This window comes from Arvicanthis niloticus, chromosome 3 (assembly GCF_011762505.2).
Source record: "Arvicanthis niloticus isolate mArvNil1 chromosome 3, mArvNil1.pat.X, whole genome shotgun sequence".
Taxonomy (NCBI): Eukaryota; Metazoa; Chordata; class Mammalia; order Rodentia; family Muridae; genus Arvicanthis; species Arvicanthis niloticus.
The window spans coordinates 51,543,931-51,567,118 of record NC_047660.1 but is presented as its reverse complement, the minus strand read 5'-3'; the positions used below and the strand labels follow the sequence as shown (position 1 = coordinate 51,567,118).

Sequence of the window (23,188 nt, the reverse complement as noted above, 5' to 3'; positions counted from 1 at the left end):
TGAGACTGTATAAAGCAAAAAAAAAAAAAGAAAAGAAAAGAAAAGAAAAAAAAGAAAAAAAAAGCCATCTCTGCAGAGACAGAAACTACAATCATGGTGGAAAACTCTACACAGTAACCAAAAAGGACAGAAAAAAGTTAGCATACAGCATACAGCAGACTGAAAAATGGGTATAAGTAATCTGGATCCAAATGTCATCATGAAACTTATTAATACTCAACGATCCTTAAGTATACATTTCTTTTCTTTAAGCCCATGTAGAAGTTATAAAAGTTGATCATGTGCTTTTTACCTGCACAGTGGGAAAGTATGTCCAGGAAGACCACAGTACATGTTTACCTATCCCTCTGACAAAAGACTGACAGAGTAAGGTCTAAGGGGACTGTGGTTTCCAGAAGCAAGAGTCCTAAAACATGCATGGCAGGTGTCATGAGTAGAGAACTTAGAACCAATGGCTAGTGAGGCCTGAAAGTGGCAGGGTGATAGTTAAAGCAGGAACACAGATGAAAGGGTCCACATGGCCCTCTCATCACAGCAGCGCCCCATGCAAGGGAGGTAGCCATCACAGCAGCGCCCCATGCAAGCAGCTGGATGACCTAGCTTCACTATGGCCAAATCCTGCTTCCTTCCTCCCTAGGCTTCCCATCTTTGCCCCTTCTTGAGTCATCCAGTCCTAACCTGGAGATCTGCACGGGCTTGTAGGTGATACTTTTATACTGTCCCAGCATTTACCAATGCAGAGTGTCTGTCCCAATAAGCTTTACTCTAAGAGAAAAAATATCTGCCTGGCTTCCTGTCACCGTCTCTTAATCCCAACTTTCACACGGTTGTGATGAACTGGGCTCAAAAGTGTGTTCTCTGTCTTGCTCTATGACCTTAGTGGCTTGGATATACTTTTGTTGTTCCAGGGTTTGGGATTAGAGATGTGAACTCCTGGGGGAGGTCTCCTAGGATGGGAGGGGTAGACGCAGACATGCTCTTTGCTTTGCACAGTCTTAAAAATTGTTCCAGTTAGACAGAACCATTTCCCAAGCCTGAGCGAGCTGGAGGAAACAGACAAACAAAAACAAGCAGGACCTGCCGTTACAGTCCTGACCTAATTCTCTCAGAGTCTCAGTACTACCACAAAGCCCTGCCCTCATTCTCCCCCAACCTGGAAACACCCACCCATAAATGGTGATGCTTCCTTCCAGCTACCACAGGCCTGATGTTCTGAGTATGTCTCCCTAGCCAGCTCTGCAGCTAACTTTTCTGTATCCAGTGGCAAATATCTTGACTCTGGTGTCTGGGCATATCCACAATCCTATGTGGTGGCTCTGCTGAAAACTACTCTCAGTGTAGGGCTGTGTGACCTGAGGGTCTTCCAAGGCTTTAGCTATTGGCCCTGTAGCTGGAGGAGTAGAGCACATGGATCCTAACATGGAAGTGCTTTATTACTAACTAACTCCTATTGACTCTTCATGGGCCCCGCCCAGCAGGAGGCTGCTACACTCACCCTCATACATCTCCAGGATGTGGACGGTGTCGCCGATCTGCAAGGAGAGTTCCACATCTTGAGATGCATTGTAGTTGTAGATTGCTGTAAATGAGGGAAAAGGAAGGGGGGATTAGAAAACACGTACTTTTAAAAGTTCCTACCCGATATATGTGTTCTAGTTTGCTTCTTTGTTCCTGTGATAAAGTCCTGGCCAAGTTTACAGTCTATCATCTAGAGAAGCCAAGGCAGGAGCTCAAGGCAGAAACCTGGAAGCAGGAACTGAAGGAGAAACCATAAAGGAACATTACTTACTAGCTTGCTTCTCCTGGCTTGCTCAGCTAACTTTACTTACATAGCCCAGGCCCACCTGCCTAGGGATGGTACTACCCACAGTGGGCTACCCTCCACCAACCAACAGTTAAGACAAGTTCTCAGACCAATCAAATGAAGAATTCATCAGCTTAGGTCCCCTCTTTCCAGGTTTGTCAAGTTAACAACCAACACTATCCATTACAGTACTTAATAAGTCAGCTGCCACTGTTGAATGATTTCCTACGATCCACTGTATGTAAAGCATGAGACAGAGCTGCATGTCCTCCAACATGCTGACTGGTTGCCTAACACATACCACATCCTGTGTCAGATAAAAAACTTAGATGTAGCCTCTGTTCCTAGGAAACATGATAGTCTAGTGGGAGGAAGAAAGATATCAAATGTACAATCCGGATCCCAGAAATAATTCTTTAATTAAACTTGGGACAACACTACAGAAGAATCCAGGCTAGAAAATACAATGAGAACTTCTGTAGGTCAGTCCCCTTGTTCAGGAGATAATGGCCAATGTGAACCTCATTTAAGCTTATGGTCTTTAGGGCACAGGGGGAGTGGTCTCTTGGCTTCCTTGACATGGTGATTTGAATGCATCTGAGTGACATGTACCTCCTATAACAGAGTGAAATAAGTTAGAATGCAGGGATGGCACCTTGTCCCAGCCCTCAGTACCCTGGAGATGAGTAACCCCAGTGTCCCATAATCCTGAGGACCATGTCAAGTCCCCAGAACAGAAAGCAGCAGACTAAATCACAACTGAAGCTGGGGAGACCAGGCCAAAGCTTCACATAGGTGTTTTTACCAACACTCCACAGGAGTGACTAAGAGGCATATGAAAACACGTTCAGTAATATTAGTCATGAGGGGAATGCAAATCAAAACCACCATCAGATGCCACTTGCACACCTCCTAGAACGGCTGCATTTAAGACAAGACAACGGAGCTGCCCAAGCTCACAACCTTGGCTGGAAGAACAGCAAAATAGGAGCCGCTTTAGAAGCAAGACAGGCAGTGTCTTAAAAGTTAAACACACTTACTAATGTATTTAAATTAGTTTAAATGTAAATTTAATTAATTTTTAATAAAAATTAGATTTATAAATTAACTAATAATTAATTTTAAATTAAGAGTAGATTAGACTCAGCAAATCCACTCCTAGGAGAGCAGCAGAAAGAAGAAAAACCTACACACCTATACTCAGTGTTCATAGTTGTTGCACTGGGCAGAAGAATTACCCCTGCAGCTGTGGGTGCTATCTCATCAGGCAAAAATCTGATGGAGCTGAGTTACCTTAGGGTATTTTCTACAAGTTGAGGAGAGATTACAATGCGTGGAAGCTGAGATTTGCTGTGACCTAACCAATTAGAATGGTCAACCACCACTAGGAGCCAGCAGTAGCATGGGCTGAACTCTCCTGGGAGTCTCCAGGGGCATGCAAACCAGTCCACACCTTCATTTCAGAACTCTGGGCTCCAGAACTTGAGGTAACACATTCCTGTTGTTCTGAGCCATTGACTATGGCACCGTTTGTTCCAGCAGCCACTGTGCTATTCACAATAGTAAACAAGATGAAACATCTCAGCTATGGCTGGGAACACAGCTCTGTATGGTACAGTGTGCTGTGATGTCTGCACCAGGTGGACTGCACGATCCCGCCCTGTGAGGATAGAAAAACTCAGTGATACTCAACCTCTTACAAACCGTGGTGTGGCCCAGACAGAGCCTAAGCAAACCCTCTCCTACACTATTATTCCAGATGACCGACAGACCTAAAATAATGTAGGTGCTAATAGGCAACGACTATATTGTATCACTTAAGAAATAAGAAGTTTCTGCTCCATAAACATGAGGACCTGACATTGGAACCCCATACCCATTTTTAATGCCAGGTGAGGGCACAAGTGCATTTGTAATCTTGCCTAGGGGATTATGAAGGCAGCAAGTTCCCTGGGGCTCACGAGTCAGTCAGTCTAGCTAGTTAGTGAGCTCCAAGTTCAGTGAGAGAACCTGTCTCAAAAAATAAAGCAGAAACCAATGAAATAAGACACCTAATGTTGACTTCTACCCTCCACACACATATATATCCTATATGCAGGCATATGCATGTACACATGAATACATACATACACTGTATATATACACACACACACACACACAAAGAGAAAATGAGAACAAAAAAATATCGACACATATTCAACAGACACAGTATCTTTTCCAAATAGTTTTGACCTGAAGTGAATCACACCTTGTTAAACAGCATCGAGTCCCCTTCCCACCATGGAACATATGACTGGCTGCCTATTTTGTATCACAAACTGTCTTAGAGAGTAACAAACACAGCCATGTGGCTCCTGAGCCCTAGTTAAAACAGACAGAGGGCTGGCCGTAATTCAGTGCAACGGAATACTATTCAGCAATGGAAAAGAATGCACACAGACACATGCCACAACCCGGATAACCACAGAGTGTGCTACGCCTACTTTTTCTTTGGAATGTTCAGAATATGATAATCTGTCGGACATTACAGCAAATGATTTGCTGTTCTAGCTGGATATGAGAATGGCCCCTGAGCAACCTATCCACTCAGGAACCTCTTAGGGAGGTGAACGAACCCCAAGCTGAACTATGGTGACAAGTAAACAGTTCCATCTTTATTTATTGATGCCACTAGACTGGGGGCTGGGAGGAAGGCTCAGTGGTTAGAGCTCTTACTGCTGTTGTAGAGGATCTGGGTTCAGTTCTCAGCACCCACATCAAGCACCATAACTCGAGTTTCAGGGGACTTAACACTGTCTTCTAGCCACAGATACCTGCTCATGTGTGGTGCACATAAATTCACACAGGCACACACACACACACACACACACACACACACACAAATATACATAAATAAAAAGCAAATAAACATTTAAAAAAAAAACCATTGGGCACTGAAAATACACGGATGTGACAGTCTGTATATTATGTTTCAGAGAAAAAGTTCTTTAAATAGATTTATTTCTTGTCTTTATTAATGGGTAATCTGTATCCACACGAGAAAAAAGTACCAACTTGGGAGACTCAGCTACAAACAAGGAATTCACTGTAGGATTCGTTTCTACAGGTCTGAACAGCAGGATGACGACTCAGTCCATCCTCATATCCTACCCAGTTAAGGAAGAGAGGTGTCCCATCATTGCCTGTGGTGGGCACATCCTGTTTTCCTCTCCCTGGGCTGGAGCCTGGCTCCTGTCACAGTAAACTTGTCAGCACACCCCGGGGCTTGGGAAGAGAATGAGCATGCCCCCAGGCTCCTCTCAGAAATGGCCTCTCTCTTATGATGGAGGTCACAGTTCTAAATAGCATCCTTGGTACACAAACAGGGTACTTGGAGAAGTACCCTGGCAGTTATTTTCTATTGTGCTTTCAGAGTAGGCTGCGGTTTTTGAATAAGGACCAGCTGGGGAAGTGGGTTAGGAGAAATGACACAGAACGCAGGAGGAGGGAGTTCCAGCCTCCCAGGCCTGTTGGTGTGTCCCCAGCCTGTAGCTGCTGCTACCTCACAACAGTTCAACACCATCTGACTGCTACAGTTTGCTCCAAGCATTTCCCCCTGAAGGATGTGGCGGGTTTTCTAACAGAAAACATGGCCGGGAGAGTCCTACTACCACCTAGACTCCATTCATAGCTGTCCCCTAAAATGCTTCTTCCTACCACCCCTCCCCCACGGAAACAGGAAGTAGTGAGGCCACTTTGTCACAAGCTGTGTAATGACCATCTTCACTCTTCCTGATTCTTAGTCATGGGAAAGTAAGCAGAGGCTCTCAAAGGCAGTCTCCTGCTGTTCAGCTCCAGGTAAAAGCACCTGCCTAGGACTGCTGGAAATACAGGTGTGCATATTTGCACATACACATGCATGTTCACATGTACACACAAGCAAACACACGCAGAAATGAACTTGACCACACGTAGGCACAAAGTCAGAAAGATATGCACACATGCTCATGCATGTACACACACACACACACACACACACACACAACCAAAGACCAGCAATCTCCAAATGTTCCAGCCTTAATTATACATTTTTCCTCTATTGTGTCAAATCCACCCTCTTTTCTAGTTAACACTCTCCTATGCTCGGAGCTGGAGAAATGGCTCCGCAGTTAAAGAGCACCGGCCGCTCTTCTAGAGGACCTGAGTTCAATTCCCAGCACCCACAAAGGGGCTCACAATCATCTGTAACTCCAGTCCAGGGGATGCTATGCTCTCTTCTGGTCTCCTCAGGCACCAGGCACATATAATACAGAGAGGCACATGCAGACAAAACAGCTGTGCACGTTAAGTAGTTTTGTTTTTTTGTTTTTTTTTCAAAAAGACTTATATTCTCCTTAAAGTTCAGTGTTCAACTCTCCTGTCTTAACCATTGCCTCTCTCTTTCTTAGAACAATCCAAATCTCACATCCAAAATTCAACTCCACAGACAGCCCCTGAGCACCCTCTCCACCCAGCATGACGTCTCCTCTGAAGTCTCACAACTTTCCCCTTCCAGAAATCTGAGTTAGCAACTCCAGAGAGTCCTGCGCATCTGTCTGCCTCAACTAGGAGGGGAAGCTCTCCCGAATGTGGACCTGGCTTCAGACTGCCTTTGGTCAACTACTCGTGAGACACAGACTTAGGGACTTAACCCGGAGAGTAATCCAAGGCACAAATGACAACTCTTGATTTGTTACATATTGTTTTATTACGAACATCACCATATGCCATGTTATCCTCCTAACTCTATGTAACCTTGCCTCTGTGTCTCTATATCTCCAGGCTCCATCTTCCCAGGGCTGGGATTTCAGGCTTGTAGCCACCATGCTCGGTGTATGCGATCTAGGGATTGAACCGAGGGCCTTTATGCGTGCTCAGCCAGCATTCTAATGTCTGAGCTATGTTTCCCACTCCTTATTTAAGCATATGATTTGTCCTTTTTAATACCTCATTAGCCTATCTTTCTACCCCCACTCCTCTGTTCCTATTGCCCTTCTTCCTTTCAAATACTCTTTCTACTTTCACATTACATATACATGCATATGTGTGCATACACATTTATACACATAGGCATTTAGACCACAACATCTGTCATTCTCAGGCTGACTGACTACTGATACAAGGCTCTACACATGTATCCATCTCCCTGCAAGTACATAATTTCATTCTTATCTTTTAATGGTTGAATAAAAATTCAATTGGGTATGCATACGTTTTCAAATAAATTGTTTGTAAATATTATTTGTAACTCTTCTACAAAACACACAGAACAGTCCAGTCATTCGCCCTTCTTCCCCCAATGCAACTGTGTTTCTGCTTCTCTCCAAAACAGTACCTGTGGTTTCCCATTGCACAGGAACAGGTTTTCAGAAATCACCCCCGCATCCCCAGACACTTGGTCGCACAAGAAAACAAAAAACATGTATATTTCTTTCCAACTGAGGCTGTCAAAGAACAGATTCTTTCAGCAATGTTCCTCAGAAATGGGCCAAAAAACACCTGTGTTCTATCCCATTCATGTCTGGGTAAAAGTGTAAACAGGACTGCAGTCACTTACAATCTGGTATCTAACCCATCTCTTTAGAGCCCCGCCCTCCACTTCCCTCACCTGAGGGCACTTCAGATTTCCCTTGTCGCTACTCTTACACAACTCTGCTGAACCACAAGGCATGCAACAGGAGACTAAGACTAAGGACTAGACTCAGCTTGGCAGAAGCAAGGCCCTTGATGAGGCTGCCCACTCCTCTGCCCAGGATGGCCAGCAATGGTAACAACAGTGTACCTTTGAATAGTCTAGAAATAGAGACGTACCAAGATTTCTGTTGCTAAGTGGAAATACTAGCTCCAAAGCCATCTGTTATCATACAAACCCATAGCTGGTGACCATCCTGTGCTACCCTGTCGCTGTTTTATGCACAGGATAAAAAGTAGTGCACTAATTAGGGGAGGAACTAATGTTTTCATTCTAGAACGTGAATAACTGCTGCAAAGAAACCAGGGGACTGGTGAGGTGGCTCAGTGGTTAAGAGCAGTGGTTGTTCTTCTAGAGGCCCTGGGTTCAATTCCTAGCACCCACATGACAGTTCACAATTGTCTATAATTCCAGTTCCCAAGGATCCAACACCCTCACACAGACATGCATGCAGACAAAATGCTGATCGATGCACATAAAATAAAAATAATTTTTTAAGATTTATTTTTATTATTGTATATATTTGTGCCTGTGTACTGTATGTGTGCTTGGTGCTCGAGGAGGTGGTAAGCCTCCATGTGGGTGCTGGAAATCAAGTCATAACAAGAAGTACCTCTAACCACTGAGCCACTGAGCCAACTCTCCGGCCCACAATTTGGAGAGAGAGAAAGAGAAAGAGAGAGAAAGAGAGAGAGAGAGAGAGAGAAGCTCAGGTGGCACATGAGCCCAGGGTCAATCACCAGCACAACATAAACCAAGCATGGTGGCACATGCTGTAATCCCAGCTCAGGGAAGGTGGAGCAGGCAGGAGAATCAGTTCACCCTTGTCTATACAGAAAGCTGAGGCCAGACTTGGTTACAGGAGAGCCCTTCTCAAAACAAAGCAACAAAACCCCAAAGAGTGAAAAGAGAAAGTGAGGGACAGAGTGAAGCTAGGAAATTCCAAAATTAAACTGAGCAGAATTCTCTCTCTCTCTCTCTCTCTCCCTCTCTCTCTCTCTGTCTCTCTTTCATTTGCAAACAGCATGCCTTTCAAGGACTTAACTTAATCTAGACCTCAGTTTCTCATCTATAAAACAATAACCAGACTGGGTGACTCAAGGGCCCGTTAGCTCCAGCTTCCTGATTCATGAAGTGACAATCCAGGCCAGAGAGACACGCTGCTTTGAACTGGCAGGCACCACCGCAAGCTCTTGTTTTGTCTGAGGAAATTAAACAAGAATAGGGAGTCTGCGGCATAAAAACTGCTTCCCTGACTGCTTTGTACAAGGTTGGGAGAGACAAATTGCTGGAATTCTTCCCTAAGCAGCTTACTGTTTATACCAGGAAAGTGTAGTTTTGCAGAGCCAAACAGACAAGACAGTATGTCTACAAATGTAAAATAAGTTTGCGTCTCACCAAATCCTAGATTTAGCTTTTTCTTTGAAACTAGGCTTATACAAGGGGGATGGGGTAAGGGGGTGCTGGAGATGAAAGAAAACTGAAAATTGCATAATAAGCAACCAAAAGAACACTTTTAGAAGCTACAAACAGGATCAGATTTGAAGAAGGAAAGTCTGTTGGCCATGCCACGAGCTATAAATCTTTCTAATGAATTGAGATCTTTCATGAGTCCCCAAATTATAGTTCCCCCAAGAAACAACTGGAACCTTTCATTTTTTTATAGATAGAATCTACAGAAGTGTCCAGCAAAGGATACGATTCCAAGCTGAGTCCTTTGCTACTCAGAATATTAAGGTGATTGGATTTATTCATCTCAATTTTGAATCTGATCTCTCTCTCTCTCTCTCTCTCTCTCTCTCTCTCTCTCTCTCTCTCTCTCTGGCAAGGGCTCCTGCTTCAGAAGGATATAATGCAGAATAGGGTAGGATAGACTTGCACTACCACACACGGGTTTTATTATTATTATTATTTCATTATTGTATTTATCTATCTGGGCTTGGCCATTAGTTCTATCAAGACTAAAGATCTACAACTACCTTTGGACCTTCATTCTGGCTTTAATGCACTAATAATATTCTAGAAGGCCAAATGTACTTTTTTTTAAATCTTAAATAAAACATCACAATAGGGGTTAGAAAATAACATTCAACAACAGGTATAATACCAAGAAGTACAAAAAGTCTATCATTTCAGACCGACAACCAGGTTTCAAACCTGTCTATGTGCACTGAGTTAGCCACGTCCCATCCTGTTCTGATGTGCCTGAGCCAGGGGCTTTCGCTTAGAATGCCTGTTGCAATTCTTAACAACAGTGCCCTCCCCCAAGAGGGCAGGAGCTTCCAGGCTTTTGACTTCCTCAAGCACTTAGAAGAAGAGTGGCTGTCATGACCAACTTACTGGTTATTATTCCAGAAGCTTCTTTCTGCTGTTGCTTTCATTATCCCTTTATGTGCATTAGTGTTTTGCCTACATGTCTGCCTGTATGTGTGTGTTACAGCCCCTGGAACTAGAAGTATAGACAACCGTGAGCTGCCACGTGGGCTTAGGGACTCGAACCCAGTTCCTCCGGAAGAGCAGCCAGTGCTTGTAACAGCAGAGCCTTCTCTCCAGCCTGGATTCCAGAAGTTTCTAATCTGAAGATCCTATGGAAATTTATAGGTTGAATGTCTTGATCTAGGTAGATATTGGCTCAACTATAGTTTACTGGCTGGCTCGCTCCTGCAAGCCACCTCACGTAAATTAACATGAGATTAAGTTTAATATTTTATGTGAGGAGAGCTGAAGCACAGCAACTCAAAATTACAGAACAAAAAGTCTGTGGGATACAACACATACAGGGACTTTTCTCCCACAGCTTCCTCATCTGAAGAACAGAGGTCACAGCCAATTACTCATACGGTTTGTGGAGCCCAGAAAGGGGAATCTGTGCAGCGGCCCTTGGACTATGACTAACACCTGGTGGGCACCAACTACAGGGCAGTCACCTGTCCTCTCCTTTCCTTTCCCTTCTCAGCTTCCTACTTAGAGCACAACAGCATCTGCAACCTTTTTTTTTTTTTTTTTAAGATTTATTTATTTTTTACATATGTGAGTACACTGTAGCTGTCTTCAGACACACCAGAAGAGAGCATCGGATCCCATTACAGATGGCTGTGAGCCACCATGTGGTTGTTGGGAAATGAACTCAGGACCTCTGGAAGAGCAGCCAGTGCTCTTAACCACTGAGCCATCTCTTCAGCCACGTGGAGGAGGCACGGTGTGAGTCAGAAGGCCAGCAACACTCTTAATCATACCTCTCCATCTGAAGATCATTGGTTTATCTGTCTCTCTGTTTCAATGACCTCTCTGTTCCTTTTCACCGAACTCCTTGATAATCAAACTAGGAGAAGGAAAAGAGATGGGGGAGGGCATGATTCTAACTAAGACAGTTTTAGGCACAAGTGAGAGAAAGCAGCCCCAGAACATCTACATCCAATCACAAAAGCTCTCATACGAATGCATCAGGAACCAGGCTCATTAGCATATGTCTGGCGTCTCAGCACTAAGAAGACAGAGCAGGATGACTGACCTGAGTTCAAGGCCAGCCTAGTCTCTACACAACAAGAATCAGACTAACCACTGTTAGTCTACACAGTGAAGACTTGTCAAAACAAACAAATTAACAAGTAATAAATGATTGCTCCTGAGATAGGTTATTAAATGAAGATTAAGAGATCTATGATTAAACCAGTCATATCTAAGATTCTTTCGAGTTTGCTGCATCCAACAGAAATCATAAGTGAGGAAGAGAATAAGAAGCTAGAAGCCAGAATAATAGAATCTAGGAGAAGCACTTTGAATGACAGTCAATGACGTCATCAGCTACTTTTCTCTGTATGTACATGACTCTAAGACAAATCTCATTTCAATGAAGAAAACAATGGTCCTCAACCAGGCTACCAAAATCTGTTCATTTCTGCTTCCTACCTGGAAGGGTGAGGATTTCCATAGCAGCTTTTAATGTGAGCAAACTTCCCAGCAGAACTTTCAGCCCCATAGCCCATCCAAGGACAAGGGATGCCCTGCAGTCCCAGGACCATGCCTGGGAAGATCCTAAAACTGAACCTCACCTTCTCTGACATTACAGATACTAGAGCCCCAGCTGACTGACCCTCAGTGAGAAAAAGACGTGTGTGTGTGTGTGTGTGTGTGTGTGTGCGCGTATGTGCATGTATGCAGCTGAAATTGACAATGGTGATGGAAAATCCTGTCACTGTCACTTAAGATGCCTGGCACAGCTTGTCTAAAATCTTCCATCCTAAACTCTCAGAGAAAAGTGGTTTAATCTTTTCAAGACTTAGATTCCTCATTAATAAAATGACATTTTTTTGAACTAGGATTTGACTAACCAGCCTGTTGCTTATGAGAATAAACAGAATATATAAACAAGTAATATATTTGTCATACATATGTCCCATAACACCCCAGGAAACACTTGTCTGTTAACAAACACCTCCATGTCTATGATCCCAGTGCTTTGCAGATTGTAGCATGCATCAGAAACCCATGGAAGGCTTTAGAGGGCACAGACTTCTGGGCCTAACCTCTGACTCAATAGGTTAATAAGGTCTGGGACAGCAAGCATGTCTGCAAGCTCTGCTAGTTTAGGAAAGCCACCCTAAAAACCATTGTCATTCCTGTAGTGAGCACCCATTGACACCAGCAAAGGAGCTACTGTGGCCCTCGAGTTACAAAAACAGATGTCAGAGAAAGTCCATGGTCTACAATACAGGAAATGAGCCACCACACCATCGGAATGAAGGCTGGCTATGCCCACACTCTGGCTCTGCTCCTGTGACTTCCCAATGGAGATAATTTAATCACTCTGAGCCTCGGTTTCCTACTTGTAAAACAGAAGTAGTTACGGGGTGCCCCTAATGTGTGGGGGTTTGTGGTGAATAAAGGCTGAGCAATGAAAGGCACCCAAGTCTCCCTGTCGTCCAGCAGTCCCCAGGGATGTGAACGACCTGTATCTCTGTGAGTCAGTGACAGAGCTGGACCCCAGAGGTCTTCAGACCCACTCTTCATCACCAACAGCACACGTACGTGTCTTTTGGTGAGGACTACAAAAGCTTTCTCTCCCCTTAATTTCAGAGATGTTTAAAAATGGAAGTCTAGTGGGAATTCTAGAGCCAATAAAAACCCAACCCAAAATGGAAGGGTTTAAAGATCTTTAACACAGCTAGTTAGAGGTAGGATTAGGTGAGCAAGTAGGGCAATATTTTCTAAGGGCCACGTAAGTGATTTTGACATTTTACTTTATTTGGTGTGTGTGTGTGTGTGTGTGTGTGTATGTGTGTCTATATGTATACACATATGTTTCATGGAGGTCAGAAGCATCGGTCCCACTGAGCTGGAGTTACAGGTGGTTGTGAGCTGTCTGATGTAAGTGCTAAGAACTGAACTTAGGTCCTCTGCAAGAGAGGTTTTGTGCTCTTAATCATTAAACCATCTCTCCATCTCTGTAAGTGAGCATTATACTGAGCTAGAGTAAATGTCACCCTGTATTTAACTATTTTTCTGAACAGAGAAAACAGCCGAGGCATAAAAACAAATGAGTGGATAAAAATAAATAAATAAAGGTACGGCCACCAAGCCTGACAACTGGAGTTCAAAGGCTAGGACCCACAGAAGAGAAGGAGAGAACCAACTTCAGCAAGCTGCTCTCTGCTCTCTACTCATGTCATAGTACACACACACATACAGAGACACACACACACCCTTGGAGAGACACACACGCACACATGCACACGTGCAGTATAAAATTTGAGAAAATAAAAACAAATGAGCAACTACCATTTAGTAAAAAATAAATGATCTATAAATCAGAAAGTAAACAATGATCAGATCCATGGTTGTGTTAGGAGCTCATCCTTTTATATATTTATCATATATATGTATACATTTATCACATATATGTATACACACATATATTTAACAATGATATATAATCTTTTTCAACTTCACCTTCTCTCAGAACCTAAAAGCACATACAGTCCTCCCATCCCACATACACATCCCACAGACAGTATTTCATGATAATCCCCTTACATTTCAAAAAACTTCACATGCAATCCATTTTCTTCTCGAATACATCTAATGACAACCAAATGTAACATTAAAAGTTTTGCAATTTCAACATGCCTTTTGACTTCCCCAAAGCAATAAAGTATTTTTAGGCATGAATACTCATAAAAGGAAAATATAGTTCATAAAAAAAATCTGACCACCAAACTTACACCACCATCTAAACATTAATAGGAAAATCACATTTCTATGGAGAAATCTAGGTTTGATGGCTTGCTGGTCTTCTGGCGTTTAAAGAGAAATGCTACTCTAAAATCAGTGGGAAATCTATCTGCTGTTCTTCCACATTACAGTGCTATACTTCATTTTCATACACGCCACTCGGATGAGACATGGTGTAGCACTGAGCTACACAGCCATTGCCCTGGCAGCAATGGAAAGCCCAGCAGTTTCAAACTCTGCCTGCACCCAGTAAACCACCATGGGGAAGCTTCCTACTGACAAAGACATCCGGTTTCATGAGTTATGTATATCCTATGTGCATACTTCATTCACCACTCACACTTTTAACTTATCTCTGTACATATTTCATTCATCATTCACACTTCCAACCTTATCTCTGTATATATTTCATTCACCATTCATACCTCCAACCTATCTTTCTACTCTACAGGGAACTTTTTAGAATACCAGAACATAATACTATATGAGGGAAAAAAGGGAGCAGGGAACCAAACTAATAGGAAACTAAAGGTAGTTTCAATAGAATGCTGGGGACACTGGGCTTTGGTCACTCAGACTCAAGAGTGAAAGAGCTATTTCAGAGCTTCTATCTCCATCCTACCTCCGAGCCTTCTTACCTCGTCTGAATGCAAGATAACTCCCCTATGGTCTTGATCATCCCCCATCCAGTCTTCCCACATGCATTAAGAATCACATCATGGGCTGGCAGAGATGAAATAATATTCCCAAAGCACTCATCAAATATTAGGCTAGAACAAAGAAGTAATTTCAGACAGGAATCCAAATTTTAGGCTAGAACAAGGAAGGAGGCTTCAGACATAAAAATGACTTTGGGCTAGGACAGGGAAGTTGGCTCTAATATTTTGGTCATCCCAGGAGTGTTCTCGGAACTTTGTTTATTGCCTTGCTTGTTCTCTCTTACTTTCTAAGAAGTCTTAATCCTCAGCCCCAAAACACACCATTCTGTAGACTCTTGTCATTCCAGTAGCTCTCTGCTCACTTTATATATGAGGTTTTATTTCTCAAAATCTCCCAATACTTCCCTGCCTATGTCTTTAGAACGTCTGAAGCTCCTTCCTTTCAAAGTCTCTTTTTGTAATTCCCAAATAGGGCTTTTGCTACTTTCCTCCATCTGACCTAATGCTAACCATAAATTAAATTTACAAAAGCCCAGTTCACCCACAGCACGCTCTGGATGACAATGCTAAGCTACCTAACTCAGAGCTGAGTCAACTGTCTTAGTTACTATTACTGTGAAGAGACCCCAATGACTAAGAAAATACCTAATTTGAGGGTTGCTTACAATTCCAGAGTGTGAATTCCTAACCATCATGGCGGGGAGCATGGCAGCAGGCAGGCAGACATGGCACTGGTGGAGCATTATGTGAGAACATACAGCTGATTCACAAACAGGAAGAAGACAAAGAGTGAGCCTGGCTTGGGCTTAGGAAACCTCGAAGCCAGTGAAGCATCTCTTCTAACAAGGCCACACCTCCTAATCCTTCCCTACAGTTCAGCAAACCATTCAAATGTATGAGCCTATGGCAAGGGGAGGGGTGGGAGAGGGGAGGCATTCTTATCCAAACTACCACACCAATACAACCTGTTGTGTGATGTGGCCTGCCCATGTCCCTCGTGGGGTTCCACACAAAGGTCTGCCTTCAACTAGTCCTCAGGTTGACAAAGTCTATTTGCTTACAGGCTTTTGACACACAGGGTTTTCCCAGGAGTCACCAGAGGTGGACCTGTATACATCAATTTCTGTTTGAAAGTGTTAAGATTTTTCTTCCATGCTGAATTTCTCAAGAGGAAGTTAAGAATATTGTTGAGGGCATCTTGTCTTGTCTGTACCAGTGGTAGGAGGTAGGAATAATACAACCCCTTGACAGAGTTAATGCCATTTTGGCAACTCCTTGGCTCTTTGAAGGAACTAAGAAACGTAAAGTTAGTTGTCTAGGTTTAGAAGCAATTAGTTCTCTGCCCCATAATGGGGGAAATGTAGTAATATTGAAGATGTTTCAACATTTAAACCATTTCAATTTATGTTTATCTTATTTTTTTTTTCTTTCTGGACTGTAGAGGTTTTATTTATTTATTTTTGCTTGTTGTTGTTGTTTGAGACAGGGTTTCTCTGTGTAGCCGTGGCTGTCCTGGAACTCACTCTGTAGACCAGGCTGGCCTCGAACTCAGAAATCAGCCTGCCTCTGCCTCCCAAGTGCTGGGATTAAAGGCATGCGCCACCACCACCCGGCCAAGGTTTTATTTGTATTGGCCTAGGATTGGAAGCAATCCAAAATTCCTTTAACTCTAGAACAAACAGGCTGTGGTACATCCATTCCCCAGAATTGTGCTCAGTAATAAGACAGTCACAGTTGCACACAAGGTTAAAAAAAAAAAAAAAAAAAAAAAAAAGCAGGTCAAGTGAGGAACCAGACCCCAGAGGACACACAAGATCCTACACTGTCCTGCAGTTATAACATTCTGGAGGAGAGAAAAGCATAAGAAAGCATAAAACAGGAAGACAGAGTCATGCTTGCCAAGGGCTAAGGCTGGAAGCTGGCTGGTGATGAAGGGATGTGGGGACATCCAGGGACGGAGGACAGAGCTCCTAATTCTAGTTCTGGGAGCCCCATGACTCTGAGAGTCTGTCGAACCTCTCACAGCTAAGCAGGATAGTAAATGACAAGGCTAGCAATCAAACACAAAGTAGACACTCATTAACAGATGTCTAAATAATGACTTATGGGGTAGAGAACCGAGCAAGTGTGAAGGGTTCCCATTGGTAAAACAAAACAAACAACTCCCCCCCCCCAAACTAGGGATTTAATATGAAAAGAAACATCCATAAGTGTTAAATTTTTTTAAAAAATTACATGATAATATTTTTATAATTTTGGAAAAACAAAAAAACAAAATTTCCTCACTGACAACCAAGTGAAAACAGCTAAAGACTACAGGCTTGGTCAGACAAAAATTAAAACTCCCACTGGATAAACAGCCCACAACAGAAAAAATCATCCCAGAAAAACATGTGACAAAAGATATAAATCACCAAGGGTCAAAAGAGGGAGAAGGAGGAATGCTATCAGGTCAATGAACTTACGGAGAATACATACAGGTCAGTCACAGAAGCAGCAAGCCCGTGAGGCCCATGAATGAACTTCATTTTCACCAATAGGAATTAAAGTAACAAAATGTTTAGAAATGTGGCAGCCAAAGGTGGAAACACGTGTCTGAAAATGCAGTGGGGATACACCCAGAGGACTCTGCACCCTCCCACTGCCACACCTGCCCGACCATGTTCACTGCTGCTCTACTAATGATAGCCGGAAACTGGAAACAGCCTAGCTGTTCCTCAACAGAAGAGCAGAATGGAAATGAAACTGTGGTACGTTTACACAACGGAGTACTACTTGGCTGTTAAAAATAATGAAGTCATGAAACTCAGAGGTAAGTGAACTGAAGTAGAAGAAAATCATCCTGAGTAAGGTTACCCAGACCCAGAAAGACAATTATAATATGCATTTGCTTATATGTGGATAGTAGCTGTTAAGTCGATAATAACCAAGCTATAATCCATAGAACCACAAAGAATAAGAATAAGGAACTATTCTTATAATAAGGCAGACAGACAACTCTCCCTACAATGGGACACAGAATGAAGAGGTGAAGACTAGAACCACAAAGAATAAGAATAAGGAACTATTCTTATAATAAGGCAGACAGACAACTCTCCCTACAATGGGACACAGAATGAAGAGGTGAAGACTCCACGTAGGCGCCAGCTGGACTTCTCCATATTCAATGAGCTGGGCAGGTGGTGTTGTCAGCAATGGTTATAAATAGATGGAGGTGGGGGCTGCAACAGGAGGACCAAGTGGGGGCAAGTAAGGGAGGGAATATCGGGAGAGACAGCTAAAATTAAGGGCCATTTGAAAGGTGTAATATAGAAACCTAATAGAGTAAAAGCTTCCGTGTGTGTGTGTGTGTGTGTGTGTGTGTGTGTGTGTGTGTGTGTGTTCTAAATGAAACAGCAAATAATAGGGGAGATAGAGCCCCAAAAACATCCGTGTGTGGGGGGTAGGTGGGGGTGTGTGTTCTAAATGAAACAGCAAATAACAGGGGAGATAGAGCCCCCAAAACTTGTGTGTGTGTGTGTGTGTGTGTGTGTGTTCTAAATGAAACAGCAAGTAACAGGGGAGATAGAGCCACAACTAGACATCTCTTGTCACCAAAGGAAGCTTTTAGTACCAGAAATAGATTGCATCTAATTGGGTTGTTGGCCAAAAGGGTCCCAAGAGAATCCCCAAACAACCCAGACTGTTGCCAAGACTACAGGTTGCTCTCCAAAAACTGATGGCAAGGCCCCATTGCTGACAACACCACCTGCCCAGCTCATTGAATATGGAGAAGTCCAGCTGGCGCCTACGTGGAGCCTTCACCTCTACATTCTCGTGTCCTTGATACAGGAAGGCATTCTGCAAGCTATCAAAGGGGAAACATAAACATCAACCCAGCCACAAACCCTTCCATTCACCATAGTGTCCTGCCTGCCATACACTACTGCAATGGTGGCACACAGCTTGTAGGGGTAACCACCTAATATCTGATTTGCCTGAAGGCCCATTCCATGATGGAGTCCATATCCAACACTGTTTGGGTGACCAAGAACCCGAGACTAGATAGCCCAAGAACCTAGGGCGACAATAAACAATACTGGCCAAAACAAAAAAAAATTTTTTTAAATCAAAATTAAACAAAGCAAACACAAGCACAGAAGATAGGAACAGATAGGAACCCCAAGCCAGACATTATGAAGAGACTGAGACCTTGGAACACTCAGCCCTAAATGAGATATTTCCATCAAATCCCTCCCCCAAGGGCTCAGGAAACCCTGTGGAAGGGGAAGTAGAGAGAGTGTAATGGCCAGTGGGTACGAACGACATGAAAAAGGCCTTCTAACCACAGGACCAATGATCCTATGAAGTCTGACACTGAAGCAGCACAGGGCCTCCGTCCACAGGTCTGTACCAGATAGCGTCCTGGCTCTGAAGGACACTTGGCTCCATCCCTAACCCACAAGCTGTTGCCAATGGAGAACTACTAGCAAATGAGCATTTAGTGTTCTCTCTTCTCTCTAGGGCAGGCATCATGCGTAGCAGAAAGCGACCAACAGAGAACAAACTCAACAGCACCCTTGGAGGCTCCTCGGCTCATAAAGTCATACCAGAGCTTCTCTTTCCATAGTTTCTTAATCTTTATTTTTTTAATTTATATATGTTTTTCTCTATATGCTCCACAGGTCCTTTGCATATAATCAGCTCAGTGTTTTTATGGGATTCCTGAGTGTGCCAATGAGTGTTTCTGTGTCTAACTGTGTCTTGTGCCTTTCCGTGGGCTCTTCTCCTTCTGTTTGTGCTGCCCTATCCCGATGTGTTAGTCTTTCCTTTACTTCATTATTATCCCTTAGAACCCTGCTTGTTTTTAAACGAGACACACAGAGGGAGTGGACACAGATGAGAGGTGGGAGAAGTAGGAGAAGCAGGGGGAGGGGAAATGCAATCAAGATGTATTATGGGGGTGGAAGCTATTTTTAACCAAAGAGGGGAAAAAAATCAACACTGCCCAGAGGATACGATCCAGGATCTTGCCGCCTACCCCAACCATGGGTGTGTGTGAACAGAACAGATGAACGTGTATGTGTATGTCTCTGCGTGTGCTGGGGATGAAACCAAAGACCAAGACTGAACCCACTACTCACAAGCTGACAGCTTGTTTTCAGAGCCCGTTCTGAAGATAAAACATAGTGTTTGAGCTCTGTTCGTTATGAAAAAAATGGGTACATGTATGCACATGCAAATGCTACCCACCTAAAATTAGCCTGGTCATGGAACAGAGCACAGAAACTTCCAGAAGTCCTTCTAGTCATTGCCCTTTTCAAAAGAAACCCTTCTTCTGACTCTATAGATAGTGACCATTTCAAGCTTACTTTGAACCTTTCATTATCTGTTTTAAACCTGTTTACTGAATTAAAGTTATTGATAATTTACATTAATTTTCCCCAACTAGAAAAAAGCATGCTATAATATTTATATGGATCATAATCTCTTAAAATATTTTAATAAATTATTACAAATAATTTATTATAAATTATACATAACAAATTAATTAAAATATTTGTCTGCCTATCTATCTATGTATCTATGTATCTATCCACCTATCTATCTATCTATCTATCTACCTGCCTACCTACCTATCTATGAGGTATGCCAGAGTGTGGTGTGTGTGGAGGGCAGAGGACACCTTGTATGAGTCAGTTCTTTTTAGGATCTGGATTCTGGGACTGGGACTCAGGTCATCAGGCTTGATGGCATCTTTACCTGCTGAGCCATCTCGCCAGCCCACTGTTTTTGGTTAAATGAATCAAGGAGTTTCAAAAGTACAGAGATCTGTGTCTACGCCTATATAATAAATTGTTAGCATGTGTTCAAACTTCGAGAGAAACCATGATCTATTTATTTCCATTTGATTATTTCTTTTGATTATAAAAGGCAACTCGTGGCACACCTCAGATTACATAGACTTTACATGAAATAAATAACTAGATTCCAACTGGCTCTTCTAAAAGAACTGAGCAAAATGGTTGAAAAAAATGCACAGAAGGCAAAGTGTCTGAGCACTGACAAGAACCGCCAAAAAGGGAATTGTTAGGGATTCTCCAAGACCTTCTATGCATTTCCACAGACTCGAAATCATCTAACAGACACAAAATTAGTAAATGAATCTGAGAAAGCAACCTAGAAAAATACATATAATTATGGCAATTTTTGTTCTGTGAGTAAAGGTGTGTCAAAAGCAATGTTGGTACTCTGGGCTACAGATGAGACAGAAAAAAAAGGAGAGTTCCTCATTCTATATACTAATTAATTAATTAATATGCAAATAAATGAGTGAGGGAGGGAAGGAAGGAAAGAAGGAAGAAAGGAAGGAAGGAAGGAAGTCAGTCAGTCAGTCAGTCAGTCCTGAGCCTGGGCACTCAGTCACAAAGATTGAGAACCACAGTAAGCATCTTCCAACAACAGTCTCAGTGTCAGCCCCAGCAGAGAGGTCAGCACGCAGGCCTCTCTCACAAGCTGGCATGAATGCCAATGGCTCTCAGTGTTGTAGGGAATAATCTGCCCAGCAATTAACCTTTGGCCTCAGTAGGAATAGCATCTGTGTGAGGAAACACAAACAGAGCTGTTTACTGCTAGGAGGCTTGTAGTGGTCTCAGAAGCAGAAACAAATCCTGAGGCAAGAAAAGAAAATGAAATGTATCCTGGTACCAGTGGAGAACAGTCATCTTTTATGGGGTGGTGAGTCAGGACTCTATGACCTATCTGGAAAGGTGTCCATGATACATTGTTAAATGGATTAGGAATGGGGGGGGGGGGACACCTTTTGAATACAATGGTAGGGTATGAACCCTTCCCAAATATCTAAAAGAGCAAACTGCAACCTACATATCTATTTTTATGAACAAAGAAAGGTGGTTGGTCTCTGCTAGCCTCCTTTTAAACTTTATTTTACATCTTTTCAAATTGTAACCATATGGGACATGATGGTGGTTGCCTTTAATCTCAGCACTCAGGAAGCAGAGGTAGAAGGTTCTCTGTGAGTTCTAGACCAGCCTGGACTCCAGAGTGAGCTCCAGGACAGCCAAGAAGGACAGCATAGAAAATCACTATTTCAAAAAGTAAATTGATTAATTAACTAACTAATTAGTAATTGGGGGCTGGAGAGGTGGCTCAGTGGTTAAAAGCACTTGTTGGTCTTGCAGAAGACCCAGGTGTGACTCCTAGCACCCACACACTGCCACACAGTCATCTGTAACCCCAAGTTTAGGGGATCCAAAACTCTTCTGACTTCCACAGGCACCAGGCACACACATGGTGCACATACATACATGCAGACAAAATACCTGTACATACACAGGAAAAAATAGATAATTAACAAAGTTTTCAAAAAAAATAAACTTCTGCTCAAATACACACAACATAAACATCACCACCTAAACAGGTGTGCATTCCTGTTTATGGTTATGGACATTCACATTGTTGTGCAAAATCAGGATCTTTAGTAATGTGTGACTGCACCTAGGAAACACTGCCTGTGTCCTGCTTCCCCCCTCCCTGGCTTCCACCACCGCCTCTTACTTTCTGTCTCTTTGAATGAGACTATTAAATGCATCTCAACAAAGTGGGAAGCACAGTGTATTTTTCATTTTGTTCCTTGCAGAATTCACATATCATGTCATCCAAGGTCTCCCATGCTGCAGCATGTATCTGAAGTTCCTTTTCTCAAGGCTAAATAATTTTTCATCATACATGCAGGCACATACAAACACAGAACACACACACACACACACACACACACACTTCCTATATTCACGTCATTTCCTCCCTCCCCCAACCCCTCCACGTCCCTTCCACCCTTCTCCAAATTCATGGCCTTGTATTCTTTTGATGCTTTATTTTTAATTTACTTCCTAGTTGAGAAACTTCATTTTCTTCTTACTTTTTTTTTTTTAAGAGTTTCACTCTGGAGCCCAGGATAGCCTCAGCCTCCACCAGAGTTCTGGGATTACAAGTGTGAGCCATCACACCTGGCACCAAGTGATTTCAAGAACCTTTTCTTTATCCAAGCTGAGAAAGTTGTATCAACATTAATGGGTGTGACTTCTACTATTTATTTATTTTTTTGAACACAGAATGACACCATTACAACAATGATCTTTTATGCTTTAAGCCAAAAACCTGAAGCTTGTCTTGGTAATGCGCCCAAAATAGTAACAACAAAGTCCAAGGGCTTGAGTTGCTGCAAATTCCTTTGTGCTCCCAGCAGGAGAGGGGCACTTTCTCCCCGCCATCCCTCCCTCACAAGAAGTGACACTATAGCACACAAATCTCCATGGAGACCAGCTTTGCCCAAGACGATGAAGAGGCTGAGTGAAGTACCCAATAGATGAACTCAGGGTTCAGGATACACAGTGATGGACACTGTCTTGCTCAAAGATAGTCTGGACCACACATTCATTCTGGCTTATCCATGTTTTGAATGCCAAAAATCAAAGTGGTTACCCAATTCCCCATGTTTTTCAAATAAACACAAAGATGGGGACCATTGTGAGGTTATTTCCTAGACTGGAGAACCATATCCCAGCTGTGGACAAGATGACTAGAGTCCAGGGTTCCCCCAACTCTATGAATGGCATGCTTTCTCACATCCCTAGTCTCTGGTCACACTGTGTCCCTTGAAAGGCTCCTCTGCTGATAGATGGGAAAAATCAGGAGGGTACTGTAACATGTGGGTGCCCTTACCTCATTAAAAAAGGGGGGTGGAAGCAGAGAGTTTGCACACATTCTCCCACAGGCTTTAAATTA

General features: G+C 42.9%; 1 protein-coding gene across 2 annotated transcripts in view; it reads right to left on the bottom strand.

Moving 5' to 3' along the window:
• The window catches only part of Dock5 (dedicator of cytokinesis 5), a 188,213-nt gene that overhangs the window by 131,561 nt on the left and 33,464 nt on the right, over positions 1-23,188 (bottom strand). For both annotated transcript variants that reach the window (XR_013109304.1, XM_034497595.2), the window contains exon 2: positions 1,496-1,579. Coding sequence is in view for 1 of the 2 variants with exons in the window: in XM_034497595.2 (XP_034353486.1) it covers positions 1,496-1,579 (84 nt within the window). In the remaining variant the exon portion in view is untranslated. The remainder of the gene's footprint in view (positions 1-1,495; positions 1,580-23,188) is intronic.